Source organism: Populus nigra, chromosome 18, assembly GCF_951802175.1.
Source record: "Populus nigra chromosome 18, ddPopNigr1.1, whole genome shotgun sequence".
In the NCBI taxonomy this organism is placed as follows: Eukaryota; Viridiplantae; Streptophyta; class Magnoliopsida; order Malpighiales; family Salicaceae; genus Populus; species Populus nigra.
In genome coordinates this window covers 5,376,330-5,395,340 of record NC_084869.1, presented here as the reverse complement: position 1 = coordinate 5,395,340, position 19,011 = coordinate 5,376,330, and the positions used below count along the sequence as shown (strand labels likewise).

The 19,011-nt window shown below is 34.2% G+C and overlaps 2 protein-coding genes across 4 annotated transcripts; both read left to right on the top strand.

Annotated features, from left to right (window-relative positions):
* The first annotated feature begins 6,192 nt into the window (after positions 1–6,192).
* LOC133678840 (GDSL esterase/lipase At1g29660-like) lies at positions 6,193–8,577 on the top strand. The gene is made up of 5 exons (XM_062101355.1): positions 6,193–6,692; positions 6,929–7,053; positions 7,126–7,368; positions 7,483–7,729; positions 8,501–8,577. Exons 1-5 carry the CDS (start codon positions 6,443–6,445, stop codon positions 8,575–8,577), a joined length of 942 nt encoding a protein of 313 aa, XP_061957339.1. The 5' UTR covers positions 6,193–6,442.
* Positions 8,578–13,351: 4,774 nt separating this feature from the next.
* LOC133678390 (uncharacterized) lies at positions 13,352–18,527 on the top strand. Of its 3 annotated transcripts, none has more exons than XM_062100679.1 (9): positions 13,352–13,601; positions 13,797–13,970; positions 14,356–14,749; positions 14,859–15,142; positions 15,225–15,293; positions 15,375–15,431; positions 16,798–16,850; positions 16,939–17,014; positions 17,201–18,527. In XM_062100679.1, the coding sequence occupies exons 1-9, from the start codon at positions 13,558–13,560 to the stop codon at positions 18,135–18,137; spliced, it is 2,088 nt and encodes a 695-aa protein (XP_061956663.1). In that variant the 5' UTR covers positions 13,352–13,557; the 3' UTR covers positions 18,138–18,527. The 3 variants fall into 3 exon arrangements, with proteins under 3 accessions (XP_061956663.1, XP_061956662.1, XP_061956664.1); XM_062100678.1 differs by having other exon boundaries at positions 17,198–18,527; XM_062100680.1 differs by having other exon boundaries at positions 13,792–13,970; positions 17,198–18,527.
* The last annotated feature ends 484 nt before the right edge of the window (positions 18,528–19,011 follow it).

Genomic DNA, 19,011 nt, shown 5'->3' with positions numbered 1-19,011 from the left:
CCCGGGTTCCAGGTCAACCCGCCGTGTCGACCGGGTTTCTTCGGGTTAACTCCCAGGAGGGTTTTTACTTAAACCTGGACCGGTCCCAGGCTCGGGTCAGCCGGGTCCTGAGTCGATCCGTCGGGCCGGTCCGGGTTTCAAAACTAGTTCTTGGTAATCTTATTATCACAAACACTTACAAAAACTAGTTAACCAAATACACATAAACTATTTTTTTAATCAAATATAATTATAATTACAGTTTTAACCAACCAAGTATTTTTTTTATTGCAACAAACCATGATTTTATAAAACCAATTTCTCTTCCAAACACACTTAAGCTTAATGCTAAAATTGACCTTACAGTTTTCGATCGATGTAACATCTTTGTCTATTACACTTAAGCTTGATTTTATAGGTTCCAAGCTTTTGTGGAATCTACATCCTTCAAGTTCACAGGCAAAAGCAGAGGGGTTGAGGAGGTGAGATGGGCTATAGCCCAGGTCAAAAAAATAAATTATAAAAAACTCAATAAGTCACTTTGACTTTTAGTAATTGGTCCTGATACGATTATATGAGATAATTACAGTTTTTACAGAAACTTTTTAATAATCCAAAACCCAATAAAAAACTCTCTTCATTCTTTATTGAAAACCACAAAAAACCTAAAGACAAATAATTAACTCATCATGAGACAATCAAATTCAAGGTAGATTAGGATTTTAGCTTTTTTTTTTTCAATAACATACCATTTTAGCTTGGGCTTTGAAAAAAAATTCATAAAAAGAGCTACATGAGTGCAAAATTTTCTTGTAAATTTCAAGCCTTAACTTTTTATTTTAAATTCAATGTTTCATATTTTTTCAATGCAGCAATTAATAGTTTGCATAAGTTCAATTTTTTCAGTGCTATAATGGGTCTCAATTTAATTTCCCTAATGTATTCCCATCGATGCATTTGTAGGCATCCATACGTCCAGAGGTTGATCTTGTTGACAAGCAAGTATATTCCTCATTCATTAAGTACTATAATTAATTTCAAGGCGTGGTTATGAAAATAGGTTCCTTAATATAATCTCAATATGAATAGTTTGTTAATTTATCGATCAAATTGAAGAAATTGACTTAAAGTTCATTTGGTAACTTTGAGCTTTTGTTTGTTTGTTTCTGTTTAGCATTCGAGGCTCTTGTTTCCAGAACCAAGAAAAATAAAAGAATTTGGCAAGATTTTAGAAGCTATTTTGACTGTAGAAAGTTATTTGGAGTCATAGTTTTGAAACCCGACTCGGTTATCGACCCGATTAAGTGATCGGTTCACGGGTTAGATGGGTTGACCCGGGTCAACCCAAAATAAAACACCTATAAAAAAAACACATAACTAATTACAATGCAACACTTACATAAACCAAATTTAAATTATAAACCAACAACATAAATTTAAGTCAATATCCAAAACACAAACCACATAAATTCTATAATATTTAAAACAAAACATCCAACTACATAAATTCTAAAATATTTAAAACAAAACATCCAATAATATAAATTCTAAATCAACAACACATTCACTTTTGTTGAATGAACACATAGCATGCATTTTGGCTTTAATAACCTGTTTATCGAAGTCACAAGAATTTGGTCAATATTTTAAAAAAATAAAAAAAATATTTTGTTTTGTTTTAGTATCAGGGATTACGAATTTATACATAAAACGTATTCCCTATATTAAAAACTGTAGTTCTTTTGTTGACGTTAGGACGGTACCATAAAGGCTGAGCTAGGTAAAATTACAAACATACTGGAAAAAGAACTACATAGGCCAACTCGAGTGGGCTAGAAGCCAAGAGATCAGAAATAACAAACCTTACCAATCAAGCAACAAAGAAGATTGAGAAGAAATGATGGTCTATATTTGGAATCAGGTAAAGATACATTCATATTATCTAATTTTAAAACATTTAACAATGTGTTTTGCAAAAGTTTATAAGAGAAATCCCCAATGGGATCCATCATAAGAAAGGCCACCCTCAAAATGGCTAAAAAATAAAAAAAAAATACTCTTGAAATTTTTTTACTTTTGAGAAATTTTTTATCAGGGTGGGCCGCCATAAGAATTAGGCCACTCAAAAAATCTTTGTAATTTTTAATTAGAAAGGTTACCCATCACAACAAGACCCTTCGAATTTTTTACTTAGGCAGGTCACCCATGAGAATTAAACCAACTTGTAAAAAAATCTTCATATCTTTCATCAATGAGTAAGTCATTCATTACAATAAGACCAATGTTGAAAAACCTTCATGTTTTTTTCACTAACGGGCAGGTCGCCTAGAACAATTTGACCACTTCTGAAAAATCTTTGTATTTTTCACCCACAATTAAGTCGTTTGGAACAGTTAGACCATTTTAAAAAAATCTTCATATTTTTTCACCAACGGGCAGGTCGCCTAGAACAATTAGACCACTTTCAAAAAAAAATCTTCTCATTTTTCACTAACAGGCAGATCGCTTGAAACAATTAGATCACTTTTGAAGTTTTGCAAAAAAAAAACAGGGGGAAGGTTTCATGCATATTTTTCTTTACAAAACTTACTATACAAAGCCAAAAGAAAATAAATTTCCCATTACCTTTGTACCATAAGTATTGTAGAGAGAGAGTAATTGTTATAACCCAATTTTGACCTATTTGCTTTTAATTTAATTTTAAAGGGATTTAAAATTTGAAATTAAAAGATTAGGGATTGATTTCGGTTAAAGGTGTGATTTGTCAACTTATAGGAAAACTAGGGACTATAATGTGTTTTTGTTGTTCTCTCCTAATCTTTAGTTTAAAAAGATCATCAAGATAATGATAATTATCTATTTTCAAATTTGATTTTTAATCAAATTTAAATTAAAAAAAAACAGAGAGAATGAGTTTGTTTGGGATTTTGTTTCCCATTTAAAAGCTCTCCTTTCCACCAATAACCTGTCTCCAACGTGAATATCAAGTTGGATTTTCAACTGTGAGCAGCGCTCGACCGTCTCCCTCAGCTTTGCCTTCAGCAACAACCGTGCCAAACAAGTTCTTCATTCCCCGTTTGCTAAATTAATTACCCTGTTATTGTTGCATGCATGCATGAATTATTCACGGATACTTGCAATAGTGGCCGGGCCAGCTGGATCCAGCCTAGCCCAGCCCTAACAATTGAGACCGGGCTAGGTCTAGGTCTCAGGCCCAACCGACCCAATTTCCTTTGGGCTAAGGGTGTGTTTGGCAAAACACACTCTTATGCCATTTTCCTTTTATTTCACTTCTTTTTATTTTGAAATCTAGCAAAACAAGCATTTTTAGATATCAGAAAATTCTGAAAACATTCGACGACCCTTTTGGATTTATTTGTGGGTCCTTTACATTATTTTTGTTGACTTTACTATATATTTGTTCGTAGACTTTTACTGTGAAATGTGAATCTGATATGCAATACATGTTTGTCTTTTTTTTCTAAAAATAATAAATAAAAACTATTTTTTCAATCTAAATTTTACTGATTTATTTACTAATACTAGGGTCAGGAATACCATATGTTTTAGGTTACATAATATTTACCAACACACCAGAGTTAAAAATATTGATAGTCGAATATTCATTAACACCAGAGTTAAGCATATTATAAGCAGACCATAAAAAAAAAAAAAAAACAGAATAAAACAAACTCTTAGCAATTTAAGACAAAAACCAGCAATGCAGCCTACCTTAAGTAGGACGCATAAGGGGTGATAATATCTTTTCTTTCACGTAATAAGTCTCGTATCATAGAATCTCTATTGACTAGTTAGGGTTCTTAGTGACCATAATACTAGGTGGTGACTCCTTAAATTAGACATTTTCCTCTCTAAGAACAAGATGCTAAATATTTATTCTTCTTTTTTTAAGAGAAATTTTTAAAGGTAACCGCGATATCGAGTGCGACACCTATTATTATAAGGATCTGCATTAGGGAAAAATCTTCCATATCAGTCTTGTTGGGTTGGAGAGAACTTGTCCTCAAGTTTAAATTGTTCATATCCTTATCTCGTGTCTAATCAAAATTCCCTCAGCTTCTTTCATTATAAATATTATATATGTCATCAACATGTTTATCCTTCAAAGCAATGAGACCAATCTTATAGTTAATTTGAGGACTATATGCAGCAACTCTTACAACAGTCAAACTTTAACTCAACTAATAACTTAACATTATAAGGACTAAACAATCTCTCTCCTGTATCTTTATATCATCACTAACAAAATGCATCCTAATTTCTCAACTAGGTGAAATTTTAGATATTTATTTCATAACTTTTATATGAAGTCCAAGAACATCAACTTTAACTCTTTAAATTCTAGAGTTTTCCTTAAGCATATGTGATATGCATCCTCCGCAATATACTTCATAAAAAACTACCTTTAGAGCTATATCTAATTTGGTTCCTTTCTTATGGATGGTTTTTTTTTATTAAGATTAAAGCTCATCTCAACTAACATAACATGACATCTTTTGCATACTTAGTGTCATCACATACCAAGATTTCTGCATCAAAATCTTTTCCTTCAACATCATCTTCCTCATTCTCATTAAATTTTGATGATTGATTCCAATACATAAAGAAACTAGAATCATATTTTTTTTTAGTTTTAACACCATATTCATCCCGATCAAGAAGTTATCTCCTCTAATTATGCTTATGAAAAGGTATTCTCAAACTAGCCATGTATTTATGATCACTCTTCTCACAAGTGATCATTCTTCTCACAAGTGATCATTCTTCTCACGATCCTTTAATTTCTCTTCTTTATCTCTGCTAATTGACGAGATTATTCTTCAACTTACCTTTGCATGTTTATTACTTTCAATTAACATGTAAATTTTGTAATTTGTCTTTACATGCCTTTTATCACTAGTTTCTAAATGTCTCTTCCCGAGAAAGAACCTCATTATCCCTTATATTTGAGCACATCTCTGCAACACCTCTTGTAATAATAATAATAATAAGAAAAACAAGAGGAAAAAACCAACACAAAATTCTAATAAATAGGGTTATCACACCAAAAAAACCCTAATTCTAAAATTTATTACTCAATATTTTTTCTATTCAAAACTTAATATTATAGCTCTTCCAAGTTGATTATATACTAGGAAAAACTTACTAAACAAACTTGAACAAAATAATAAAAGAGTTCTAAATTAAATAGTAAAAAGAATTCAACTAAAAAAATATAATGAATTTAGAATAGTAACTTTTTGGTTTTATTTGAAAGCTTTCCTCACCTTATATGGCTATAAAATTTTCACTTTAAAGGACAAAAGGATTTTAGAACTTCTTGATAATATTTTAGATTGGTTTAATGGTTTGATTGATATATTACAGAAAAATATACTGTATCAATAAATTAACTATAAATCGCAATGTTATTTTGATATTCTCATGTAATTCAGATTGCACCTATGTTCATTCTATCACAATAAAAAAACGATGTAGAGAAAGTTACCTTGAATCATTGATCTTTCTATATTTGCTTGCTTTAAATTTAAGTTTTCCTCCATTTAAGATTATATCCGTTTTCATTCACTACATTTCTCATTATATTTTTTTTTATTGGTTTGAGTGAGAATTTTTTTATTTTTATAACTAGAACACCTCATGATATGTTTTATAGAGGTTAAATGCACTCGGTCATCCTTTACATTTAATATTATTCCAGTTGCTGCCTTCTTCTTTCTCTCCACTCGTTTCAATTCAGTCTTCAAACTCATTTTTGTCATACAATTACTTCCTATTAGTCTAAATGAAAATGGTCTCACATGGCTTCTTGGACTTATTTTGCAGTTACTGCTGGAAGTTACTTCTTCACTGGTATCTGTGTAGGATATAGTAAGGATGGATCAAATCAAAAGGAAAAGAATGTTTAATCATATGTTGAAAGAAAGATTAATAACCATATGAAATAGGAAAAGAATACAAGAAAAGTACATTTTCAAGGCTATTTTTCGTTTTCTTCGTTGCCTTACTAAGTTCAAATGCCCCCCTCCCTCGAGTTCTTGGTACAGGGATTCACCCTATCCCAATTCTAGTGGGAATTTTTCTATTTTTATCTTCGTTAATTCAAATCAAAAGGAAAGGAGTGTTTAAACATATGTTGAAAGCTATAAAATAGGAAAAGAACAGAAAATCTTCGTTGCCTTACGAAGTTTAGATGCCCGAGTTCTTTGACTACTATATATATGTCCCAATTCCATTGGGAATGTTCTATTTTTATCTTCCTTAGCACCCTGTTAATAGTTTTTCCTTGGCTTTACTATCTTATCAACTTCTTCATATGTTAGCTTATATATAATCCTCTTCTGATTTCAGCCTTCATTTGCTCACCTTGATTATCTGCATAACCCTGCGTTATGTTTCTTTTTACCATTCTCCATTATCTGTCAAAAATTGTTTGTTGATCATGGCGTACAAGACAAAATTGCATTTATCTATATTTCTTTTGTTAATCGTTACATTTTGTGAGCAAGATCATGTCCATGGAGAACCAAAAGTGCCTTGTTATTTCATCTTCGGAGATTCACTAGTGGATAGTGGCAATAATAACAACCTTGAAACTATAGCTAAAGTCAATTATCCTCCATATGGGATTGACTTCCCAGGTGGTCCAACAGGAAGGTTTACCAATGGTCGAACTATAGCTGATATAATGGGTTCGACCTTCTTCTCCATCTCTTGATATATAGTTTCCTAGAAGAAGAGGTTTAGAAATCATACATGTTATGTCTCAAATACAATCTTGGGACTAAAAGTTTTAAAAAATCTGGTGATGGCCGGGTCCGGGTCTTTCTGCTAGGACCTAGCTAGGAAGCTAATTCCTACTATGGATTTATCTATTTATGGTTGTTTTAGTTAGGATTCAAGCTAAGCGCACAGTTTCTCCTTACAGGTGAACTTCTTGGCTTTGACGATTTCATTCCATCCTTTCTGACTGTCAATAGCTCTGAAATTCTCAAAGGTGTAAATTACGCATCTGGTTCCGCAGGAATCAGACAAGAAACCGGGAAGCAATTGGTAAATTAGTTTTACTTTTTTTATATTTTACGTGTCTGTCCTAAATCTAAACATGAAAATTTATGTTTGCAGGGTGTTAACCTTGAATTAAGCAGACAGTTGGAAAATCATCAGAGTATTGTCTCACGCATAGTTGATATGTTAGGGAACGAGTCCGTAGCCAACCACCTAAACAAGTGCTTTTATTGGTCCGTAATCGGCAGTAACGATTATCTAAACAACTATTTCATGCCACAATACTACAATACAAGCAGTCAATACACTCCAGACAAATATGCAGAAGCACTTATTAAACAATATTCTCAACAAATTATGGTCAGTATAGCAATAAGTATCATGTATTTGTTCTCTGAATTTGAAGCGTATATATTTTGCTAAATGGAGAATATATTATTATTATTATTATTATTATTATTTCCGTCTTCACAGAAATTGTACAATTCTGGAGCAAGGAAAGTGGCGCTGAATGGAATCGGACCTATCGGCTGCGCACCACATTCTACTGCTAACTATGACACAAAAGGCTCCTTATGCGTTGACTACATGAATGATGCAGTAAATTACTTTAACAGCCTACTCATATCACTTGTAAATCAATTGAACAACGATTTGGCCGATGCAAGATTTATCTACCTTAATGCAATTGGATTTGGGTCAGAAAATATTGCATCTCCAGGTAATGCTTACTACTCAACATTCTTCGACTCTTCATGTCAATTTTATTGTCAAATCTTTCATTCTGTTCCGTTAGTAATAACATACCTATTTCTATTCACGAGTTTCAGGTTTCAGTTTTGAACTCAACGGCTGCTGTAAAGTAAATGAGCATGGCCAATGCGTTCCTAACGAAACTCCATGTTCTTTTAGAACTCTTAACTTGTTCTGGGATTTATTTCACCCTACAGAAATTTCGAACAAGCTTTCTGCAACATCATCATATCTCACTTTGAAGAACATCTTGTAAAAATTTTGGAATGTCACTGACATCTATCCAATATATACCTACCAACTAAACTAAAGTAAAGGTGCTATATTTGATGTGGAAGCATTCTGTTCGATGGAGTCATAAATTTTATCTCTTATATCTCCATTTCATACATTAACTCTTTAACATTATCGATAATAGATAAATAGCTAAATGTAATTTATAATCAAGCTAATTAACATCTCATTGAATTTAGTGAAAACTTTAAGTGATCATGTAAAGAACTCTAAGGTTTTGAACACGCTAATATCTATCATTTGAAGAGGATATGAGCTGAATACGTCTTGTTTACTGCTTTGGCACCTTTTTATCTCAGCATAAGATATGCTGGTTTTCTTTATGCCACTTGCATTTAAAGCTTTAGTTGCTTCAAGAAATGGAGCACCTATTTTCTCATCTTACTTCGCCTGCAAATTTTTAGCATTTAGAGTGCTACTGAAGGTGTTTTTGATCTTCTTGAAGCTGTTCGAACTCGTGATGGCAAAAATCTATTTCTTGATTTGATATTGTCCGAGGTTTTTGCCACCGCTGACACCTGATGATATCTGCAGTATTCTATTGATCTGCGCATCAGCACTGTTTCTTTATATGGATACCTAATTGTATAGAATGGTCAAATTCACATCATTCATGTATGTGCTGGAGCCCTACAATGCAAGTTTATAGCTGATGACTTTGTTGGAAGAAAATTATTGCAGTAGTTTAATATGGACAACAATATTAAATTGCAAAGCTAGAAAACAAGAAGAAATTTGAGAGAAATATATCTTTTATTAAGTATTTTTTATATATATAACTTATCTTCTCTCTTCTACATTTATATTTATGCTTTTGATTACAAGTCTATTTATAAATCTAAAATCTTAAACAAATAATGAATTAAACTAAACAAAAAAAAACCTATTCTGAACAGGAAAAGTAATTCTGTCGACTTAACCAGTAAACCAATTCCTTTAATTCAATAGGTTGACTGGTTCTCAACCAGTAAACTTGTTCCTCTGTTTTTCAGAAAAACCAGAAATTTAGTTTATTTTCAACATCCCCCCTTAAACTTGATTTCGTTTAACTTCCAACATATCTCTCATCTTGACAAAAACATCATGTTTGAGCGGCTTTGTGAAAACATGTGTGACTTGGTCTTGAGTCTTCACATAGTTGACTTAAACTTCCTTGTTTGTAATGTAATCTCGTAGGTAATAGAATCTTGTGTCAATGTGCTTATTTCTGTTATGAAATACTGGATTCTTTGCTAATGCAATGACTGATGCGTTATCCACATAAATTTCTACAACCTTCTCTTGTGGCATTTGTAACTCTTTCAATAATCTTCTTAGCCATATAGAATGACAAACATATGTTGTAGCAGCTACATATTCAACTTTACAAGTTGATAATGTGATTATAGATTGCTTCTTCGAACTTCATGTGAATGTTGTGTCTTCTACGTAGAAGACAAGATCTATAGTGCTCTTTCTATAATTCATATCTTTAGCCCAATCACTATCACTATAACCTACAAGATCAAAGTTGTTAGAGTAACTATAGAATAAGCCAAAATCTATTGTACTTTTGATAAATCAAAGAATTCACTTCAAAGGTTTGAAATGTGTCATAGTTGGTGTCTTCATGAACTTACTCAGAAGTCTTATTCCAAAAAGAATATTTGGATGAGTGCAAGTCAAATATCTCAAACCCCTAATTAAACTCTTGAATGTTGTATAGTTTATCTTCTCTCATTCATCATTATTTGACGACTTCATTCTACACTCACCTAAAGTATTTACTTTTACATAATCATCCACCTTGAACTTCTTGAGAATCTCTTTTACGAATTTCTCTTGGCTCACAAAGATTCCATCTTCTCCTTGTTTGATATTAATTCCTTGGTAGTAGGATATAAGACTAATATCAATCATCTTAAACTTCTTGATTATTGCTTACTTGAAGTATCCAAACATCTTTGGGTTATTGCATATAAAAATCAAGTCATCCACATACAAGTATACAATAAAAATATCACCACTCTCTATAATATTTACATAGATATCATATTCATTGGGGGCATTTTACAAATCCATTATTCAAGAAGTAACTATTAATATGACTATACCAAGTTATTGAGGCTTGCTTCAATTCATACAAGGCTTTGTTCAACTTTAATACCTTGTCTTTATGTCCCTTCATTTCATAACCCATAGGTTGTTGAATGTAGACCTCTCCTTCAAGAAAGCCATTTAGAAAGGCTAACTTGACATCTATTTGGAAGATTTTCCATTTATGTTAGGCAGCTGTTGCAACTTTCAATCGAATGGTTTCCTATCTAGCAACTGGAGCAAAAACTTCATCATATCCAATCCTTTGCTTTTGACTATAACCTTGTGCCGCTAATCTTGCCCTGTACCTCTCAACTTCTCCTTTATAATTCTTTTTTTCTTTGTAGATCCATTTGACATCTATTGACTTTTTTCCTTTTGGTTTAAGAACTAATTTCCATGCGTCATTCTTCTCAATTGATGCAATCTTCTCATCTATAGTAATTCTCCACTTTTCATCCTTTATTGCTTTTTTCTAAGGGCATCACTTCCTTTTCTTTTATTGAAACAGTTCAAATACAAAATTACCCTTGGGTTTCAACAAAAACAAGGTTGCATATAAGGGTGTTTTTGTCGTTTCCATATGGTTGCCAGACCCAAGCGCTTGGGTCTAGCATGACTGCTTACCCTTGGGTTTCAACAAAAACAAGGCTATATGTAGGGGTGTTTTTGTCGTTTTCATATGTTATTAGACCCAGGCATGTAGGTCTGACCAAACTCAGGCGCCTGGGTCTAGTATGGTTGCCAGGCGCAGGTAGGGGTGTTCAAAAAAACCGAAAAACCGATTAAACCGAGAAAACCGGAAAAAAAATAACCGAAAAAACCGAACCGTGAAAAAAAACCGATTAAACCGATTAAAATTTTGAAAAAACCGACCGATTCGGTTCGGTTTCGGTTTTTTAAGTCTGGAACCGGAAAAACCGAACCGAACCGAACCGAAACCGAAAAAAACCGGGAAAAAACCGAGCCAAACCGAGCCAAACCGAAAAAACCGAGCCAAAACCGAGCCAAACCGAAAAAACCGAGCCAAACCGAGCCAAAACCGAGCCAAACCGAGCCAAAACCGAGCCAAACCGAAAAAACCGAGCCAAACCGGTTTGAACCGGTTTTTGCTCTAAAAAACCGAACCGAACCGAACCGAAACCGGTCGGTTTGAACCGATTTCGGTTCGGTTTCGGTTTTTTTTTTTAAAAAAAAAAATTTCGGTTTGGTTACTTTTTTTGATAAAAACCGAACCGAACCGAACCGTGAACACCCCTAGGCGCAGGCACTTAACCATGCGCATGGGCCTGACTTAGTTGTCAAGCCCAACACATGGGTTTGCCATGGTTGCCAGACCCAAGCGCTCGAGTCAGGCGTGATTGAAAGACTCAGATGTCTTGGGTTTACGTTGTCGCCAGGCCCATATCGCTTAAGTCTGACATGCTTGCCAGTCCCATTCTTTGAGGTTTATTTTAGGCAACCGATTCATCTTGCAACCCCACCCAAACGATTCTAAGTAAACCCCTTGCCTTTTCTTCTTTTACTTTTGAACTAAAAAAGGGTAAATTTCTTGCCTAGGGCAAAGAATGGAGTGAAGGAAGTTTCGGGACATGTTTTTTTCCTTTATTCTTGCTCCACAATATAGATATTGAGTTTTTTAGGATAAATATTATATATACCACTAATAATTTTATATCCAAATTATTTTTATATCAATCTTATCATTGAGCTATGCTACAAATTATAGTTGTAACATTAAAACTATCAATATAGTTGTAAAAAAGTTTATTTGGAGCCTAATTCTTTGACAACTCTTAATTTCTTAATTATCGTCCCTAATTCTTGGATGATTCTTCAATTTAGTCCCAAATTTCATACAACTCGAACCTAATTGAGGCCCAACTAGGGAGAAAAGATGGGAAGAGAAATGAATGGGACAAATTACCATACCAGGTTAGCTCATTGTGCTCATGTCATGACCCGAGTTGTGAATTTAATAGGTTAATCCGAGTTGACCAGGATCGATCCAATATGGCATTATCTTTTTGTTTCAATCCCTATGTTTTTGTTTTATTTTATCCTTTGGCGATTAACTATTTTACAATTTCACTTGATTAAGTTAGGCAAATGTTAGAACAATGGCAAACTTAAAAAAATTTGTAGAACCTGATTGAGTTTTTAACAAGATGACTAAGTCGTATGTGGATTAACCTGGTAAAATGAGCCACGCTGAGCCAACTCCAACATAATTGGAGTTAAAACCTAGACCATGCAAGAGACTACAATACGATGCAAAGCCGGATAAATAAAAAGCACATGAACTATGTTAATAAGTTAGTTTTTTTGCTTCAAACTGTATTTTTTTTTTTCAAAAATAATATTAGCACGTGATTAAATAAATATGCTAAATAACATTACCCATTATGTAATTTTTTTGTCTTTATTTATTATTAATAATTTCTTATTTATTTATTAATACATGTAATAGTCAATTAGTTTTATTGATCACGATGAGCAAACTTTGAATGTGCATTTAAGATTTTCTATTGCCTTGCCAGATCTAGGGTGCCTAGGTCTAATACGTTTGCTAGGTTCAAGCACGAATCTGGTATGGTCGCTAGACCTAGTTGCCTTAGGTCTGACTTAGTTGCTAGGCGGAGTACATGGATCTGGCATTGTTGCTAAATATACGTGTTTTTATACGGGTATAACATGTTTACCAAACTCAAATAACTTAGATCGGACATAATTATCAAATCTAAGAATATATATAATAATTATCTAAATTCAAGTAACATGAGTCAAACCATCCACTACACAGATTGGGTTTCAAAATACTAGTTTATTGTATTACCATGTCGTGACAATGAATTTGGGAACACAAACTTCTGAGTGCCCTGAAATTACACGCAATAAATATGTTTCAGATTTTCTAAATACCTAACCGCTCCCTGACCCAACTCCATCAGCAGCCGGACATCTGTAATACAACCCCACATGACATGCCATCAACGATCCACATAAATTCTAATCCACAAACCACGTGCACCTAATTATATCCACGTTTAAGACTCCAAGCATCATGACTCACCCTTACGTGTAGCAAAATATACACAAGTGTCCCATAGGAAAGCGACAACTAAAATGACTGTCCACTCACATCTCCCCACGTGTAAAAATTAAAAATCAAAAAGAGAATCTAAACTATTTATTTTCCTTGATTTTTAACCAATAAAAAGCCTTCCTCAGGACGGCAAGAACCGCCGTTGTTCCTTTGTTTGGGTTTCCTCATAAATCGGCGAGGCGATAGATAGAGAGAGAATTGGTTCCCAACAAAAGCAGCATTTGCTATAGATATTGGAAATTCGCAGTTATTTCCGCGGTGGATTTGGAGTCCTATCAAACACAGTAATAAAAATTTAATTTCCCAAAATCTTCGCAGTTATGATTCAGAGATTTGTTGACGCCGTCCTAGCTGTTACCAAAGAGTGAGTCTTCTCTCTCTCTCTCTCAAATCTTCTTCATTTCTCAAAATATATTTCTTTTAAGAAGAAAGATGAAAGCTCTGTGGGTTTTGATCATATTGTGATTGGAGCAGCTGCGATCAATTTTAATTTGGGTGGGTGAGCGAGCGGGCATGTAATTTAATTATGTTTTGATGAGTTATTTGGTGTTTAGAGCAGGTCGGTGAAGACGGTGACGTATGAGTCGTTGAACAATATTGCGAGGTTGATAAATGGAGTGTCTGCGATTTTGTTGACTATTTTGCCTGCAAAGGCTAATGTTCTTGAAGGTCTTCAAGGATGGGAGCTCAGGCCTACTTTTCGTGGGCCTCGATTACCCCGCTGGATGGAGAAGTAAGCATTCACTCTGTTTCTGCAGAATTAATTATCATATTTCTTGATCATTTGAGTGAATGACTTGTTGTTGTTGATGTTTTTAAACATCATATGTGCATAAAACCTGTTGTCCAACCCAGATGTCTCGAGTTTCAATACTCTGTCTGTCTTGTTAATCCACACTGATAACCTCTTTTATTTGAGGCCCGTCCTAGCTTTGATGTTTACTGATTGAGGGAGTTCCCTTTTTACCATCTTAGCTGAACCTCCTAGTTAGTCCGTGCTTTTAATAAAACCAACTCCTCCACTGTTAATTATATCCATTTGCATTCTTAGTTGATCTCTTCCTCTTCCTCTTACTCTGTTTTTCTTTTCTTTTTTCCCCCCTTTCTGATGACGGTAGTGGCGTGTCCTCTTTCAACAAATTCATTCATGAGCTACCCATGGATTCTGATACTTCAAGCATGGATTATTCATCAACAGAGGAAGATGGTGATGGAATGTATCCTCCAACGCCATCATCTCAATGCTCACGCATGTCGCGTGCAAGTACTTTCAGCAGGAATCGTGGGCATTCTACCGGGTGGACCATCTTCTTATTTTCATGGATTCTGTTTCCCTTAAGGTTTCTGCTGGGAATTCCTATTCGTTTCTGTCGTTTATTTTACATTAGGAGGTCAGCAGCCTCTCCTAGAGGAAGCCACCAGAATTCACCATTACACACTGTTAAGAAAATTCATTCGTTAAGGGACCATGTCATTCACCGCACCACTGACAGGAGACGGGGAGTCATTGAGGTATTTGCGTGGACTTAACATGTCAGTTAACCTTTATTCTTTCGTTTTCTCTGCCTTTTGTATCCATTAACGTGCATGATCTTCATTTTTCCCTGTGATGTGTTAACAGGACCTTCATCTTGCAATCGAGGTTTTCATAGAAGTTATATTTGATTTTTTTCATAAAGCAGCACATTTTCTTCTTTCGCCATCAGAAGTTCTTAAAGCAATCTGTAGATGGTTTCTGTCTTGGACAAGTGGCAACGAAGATATCCATGGTGGTGTTTCAGATGCATCTATACCTGCTGCTACACTTGGAGAGGATGATCCAGCTCCTACAGAGACGAAAACTACTTTGCACAACTCTTTGAATACAGATGCTCGAACCTGCCAGGATGTTATAACTGAGTTTGGGTATTGCATACTTTAGTTGCTTGTGTTCCTATTGCTATGCTTTTCATCTTCTTCAAATTTATTATCTTCTTTCTGTTAATAGATACCCTTATGAAGCTATTCATGTGATCACTTCAGATGGATATGTTCTACTTCTGGAAAGAATTCCTAGGTATGGTTATTTCTTTTCCACATTGTTCTGTTACTTTGTATTTTAAATGCGTGCTGCCTGATCTACAGTTTTACATTGCAGACGTGATTCTCGGAAAGCTGTTTACCTCCAACATGGGATATTGGATTCATCTATGGGGTGAGTTATTCAATCTTAATTCACACAAGGAAAGAGTGGTCTGGTTTGTAGAATTTTTTTTTGGAGGGGTGTTGTCAAATTACTTTTCTATTCTATATTTGCTTGGAAAAATTGGAGGTCATGCCTAAATCACCACCTTGATTAGTTTACTAATAATACATACCACGGTGGAAGTGGAAGTAGAAACTATTAGTAAAAAAAAAACCAAATTGCTTCTTTAAAAAATATTTCAGAACACTATTTACAAGTTGCTATGATTAATAATCATGAAAGAATTTTTACCCTTGATTATGTTCATATTTCATTGCTTTGTGTAACTTATGCTTGAACTGGATAAATTATGTGTTGAGCATCTAAAGAAATAGAGATCTTATGGTACTTTATGATTTTGAGTACATGTTGCTGTTCTGCCATTATTCTTCTTTGTACAGGTTGTATCACCTTAAGATTCGCATGCCATATAAATTGACTGCCAGCTTGCCTCTTCTGGTTTAGTATACCACTGGACGTTTATTTGACATATAAATTGAGATAATTCTGTGTGTAGGATCCAAATGAGTACCATGCATTTACAGAATGAAGACGGTCTCAACACAAACAAGTACCCCATATCCAAGCTACATGTAAAACAAATAACCAAAGCTTAAGAAATCCATCTGTTTAGTAATAGACTCCCTCTTGTACCAGTAACATATCCTCTGATGCTTTCAACAAAAAGTATAATTTTCTACAGTCAACAGCATGTAAAATTGTATAACAAAACATTAAATTAGCTTAACAAATCTAGTGTAAATTTCCTTGTGCCAATAATCTGCCCCCTGAGCCATAACATGCTTCAAACAGGTGAAGGAAGATTCTTTTCCCTAAATACTCTCCTGTTCCATCCTTCTGGAACCCAAAAATTAGCTAGCACCTAGCAATTGTCATATTGTAATTCATTTCCATTCTGATGTCCTGATGTGTATGGCATGGTGCAAGCATGTGTTATGTTCCACTTCAAATTTAAATCTATTTGTCTCAGCAGGGATGTCCAAATAGGAATTGATTATTTTCTTTTTGTCTGTCCAATTTGATATTCTGCTTAGTTATGCATAGTAGAGACATTTTGCTACATGCCTAACAAAGTTGGTTAATCAGATGAAGAGAGTTGGTAGTCATTCATATATACAACTTTTGCTAATACATTGGTGGATGCTTTACTTATCTTCACCTTCCTTGTATACAAAACTTGTGAACTTCGTTCATTTAATCAAATTGCTGATTTTTTCTTGGTTGAACTATCCCTCTCCCTCTCCCTCTCTCTCCCATCTTTATTATCCCTGGATTTTTTTTTTTTGTTCGTTCACTTTCTTATTCTGTTGTGCAGTTGGGTGTCCAATGGGGTTGTTGGAAGTCCAGCTTTCGCAGCATATGATCAAGGTATGTATGTTGTAACTTTTGACCTGAAACTGTCTGAAGTCGCTGTGATACATTATGATTGAAGAAGTGGTTATTTTTTATTTTACAGGATATGATGTTTTCCTTGGGAACTTACGTGGTTTGGTTTCTAGAGAGCATATTGAAAAGGAAATTTCCTCACAGAAGTATGTTGACTTGATCATTTATTACTTTCATCACAAAATAATGTCTTCTTTTCATTTCTAATTTGGATAAATAAATCTGCAAGATTTAGAAAACTGTATCAATGAAAATTAAAAGAAAAGGTAGGCAACAATTCCCACTTTCCTGCTTATACTGTGTAGTAATGAAAATGGAAAAACTTGAAGCAGGTATTGGCGGTATTCCATCAATGAGCATGGGACAGAGGACATTCCAGCAATGATTGAGAAGATTCACCAGGTTAAAAGTGCTGAATTGAAAATTAGCCAGCCTGATCTTGAGGAAGAAACAAATGATGATCAACATTATAAACTTTGTGCAATCTCCCATAGCTTGGGAGGAGCTGCCATGTTGATGTATGTTATAACAAGCCGGATTGAAGAAAAGTCCCATAGACTATCTCGATTGATTTTGATGTCACCTGCTGGCTTCCATCATGATTCCTCCTTAGTCTTTACAGCTTTTGAGTATATGTTCCTTCCTTTGGCTCCTATTCTAGCATGTTTCGTTCCTGCCTTTTACATACCAACAAGATTCTTCCGCATGTTGCTAAACAAATTGGCTCGGGACTTCCATAACTACCCAGCAGTTGGAGGGCTGGTTCAAACCCTTATGAGTTATGTTGTTGGTGGAGACAGCTCAAATTGGGTGGGCGTAATAGGGTTACCACACTATAACATGAATGACATGCCAGGAGTTTCCTTTTATGTGGCTCACCACCTTGCACAAATGAAACGTGCAAGGAGATTTAGAATGTATGATTATGGAAGTGCATCTGCCAACATGGATGCGTATGGATTTCCAGAACCATTGGACTTGGGTGAAAATTATGGGTTCATTGATATTCCAGTTGATTTGGTTGCTGGAAAAAAGGACAACGTGATTCGGCCTTCAATGGTAAGAAAGCATTACAAGTTGATGAAGGAAGCCGGTGTGGAAGTATCATATACTGAATTTGAATATGCCCACTTGGATTTCACCTTCTCCCACCATGAAGAGCTGTTAGCCTATGTGATGTCACGTTTGCTGCTTGTTGAACCAGCTCAGAAGCAGCTACGAAATGAGAAATCTTTACGGTTGAAGAGAAAAGGACAAACAAAATTTTAATAGACAGTGAATATTGCGCTTTGCCTGCCTTTTTTCGCAGCATGAGGTGCGTATCTAAAGAAGCAGGTTGTTGTTGTACATGATTTACTTGAATAGACATCCTTCAATTCAATGTAATTAGTGGTAGAGCTGCAGTATATATATAAATGCGTCCACCACTTTCCCAGCTAGTTTTGTCGGAGGAGAAGCGTGGTGCTGCTTTACAGATGCTTTAGTGATGTTGTTTGTAACCTTAAAACTCCATAATATAGGTTTTGAAGATTTTTTTCTTCTTATGTTCCATCATTGGATGATCCGATCCATGCAGTGGACAGCTGCGTTGTTTTATGTTGGCGAAAAACCATGTTTTAATCTGTCTGATAATAAATTATGATAATGTGTTAATTTTTATTCTTATGTTATTTGAATTAAAGTTTCTCTAGTGCACATAAATTTATTGCAAGATTTTTAGTTATATTGATAAAAAAGATACTGGCAGTATACTTATTATAGGATTTTTAGTAGGTCAATTAATTTACCTGGTACAATTATTCCGATTAAAAAAAAATTGACATTATCTTGATCTTGAAAAATTGCATCAATTTAAAGATACTATAAAATTCAACTCACATCTTTTATATTATGAATATTATATGCCAACACTTCCTAAAACTTTTTCATACTTGTGTACATATTGTGATGTATACTTGTGTACATATTTTTTTTAAAAATCTAATTTAAAGAAAATAAAGTTGAGTTCTTACGCTTTCATATCTATAATTCGGTTCATTTTATTGCTACATAGATAAACCCAATTCAAAATAAAAGCTATTAAAAAATTCCTATTAGACTGATCATAAGAATACCGGTTGCAATAATTATTATTCAAAAAAGA

Excerpts from the sequence above, each read along its gene's own strand:
- LOC133678390 (XM_062100678.1), top strand. The coding sequence starts at position 13,558 with ATGATTCAGAGATTTGTTGACGCCGTCCTAGCTGTTACCAAAGA. Across the intron at positions 13,971-14,355 it reads TTACCCCGCTGGATGGAGAA|TGGCGTGTCCTCTTTCAACA; the intron begins GTAAGCATTCAC and ends TGATGACGGTAG. Across the intron at positions 15,294-15,374 it reads CTTCTGGAAAGAATTCCTAG|ACGTGATTCTCGGAAAGCTG; the intron begins GTATGGTTATTT and ends TTTACATTGCAG.
- LOC133678840 (XM_062101355.1), top strand. The coding sequence starts at position 6,443 with ATGGCGTACAAGACAAAATTGCATTTATCTATATTTCTTTTGTTAATC. Across the intron at positions 6,693-6,928 it reads AACTATAGCTGATATAATGG|GTGAACTTCTTGGCTTTGAC; the intron begins GTTCGACCTTCT and ends TTCTCCTTACAG. Across the intron at positions 7,730-8,500 it reads AGAAAATATTGCATCTCCAG|CTGTTCGAACTCGTGATGGC; the intron begins GTAATGCTTACT and ends ATCTTCTTGAAG.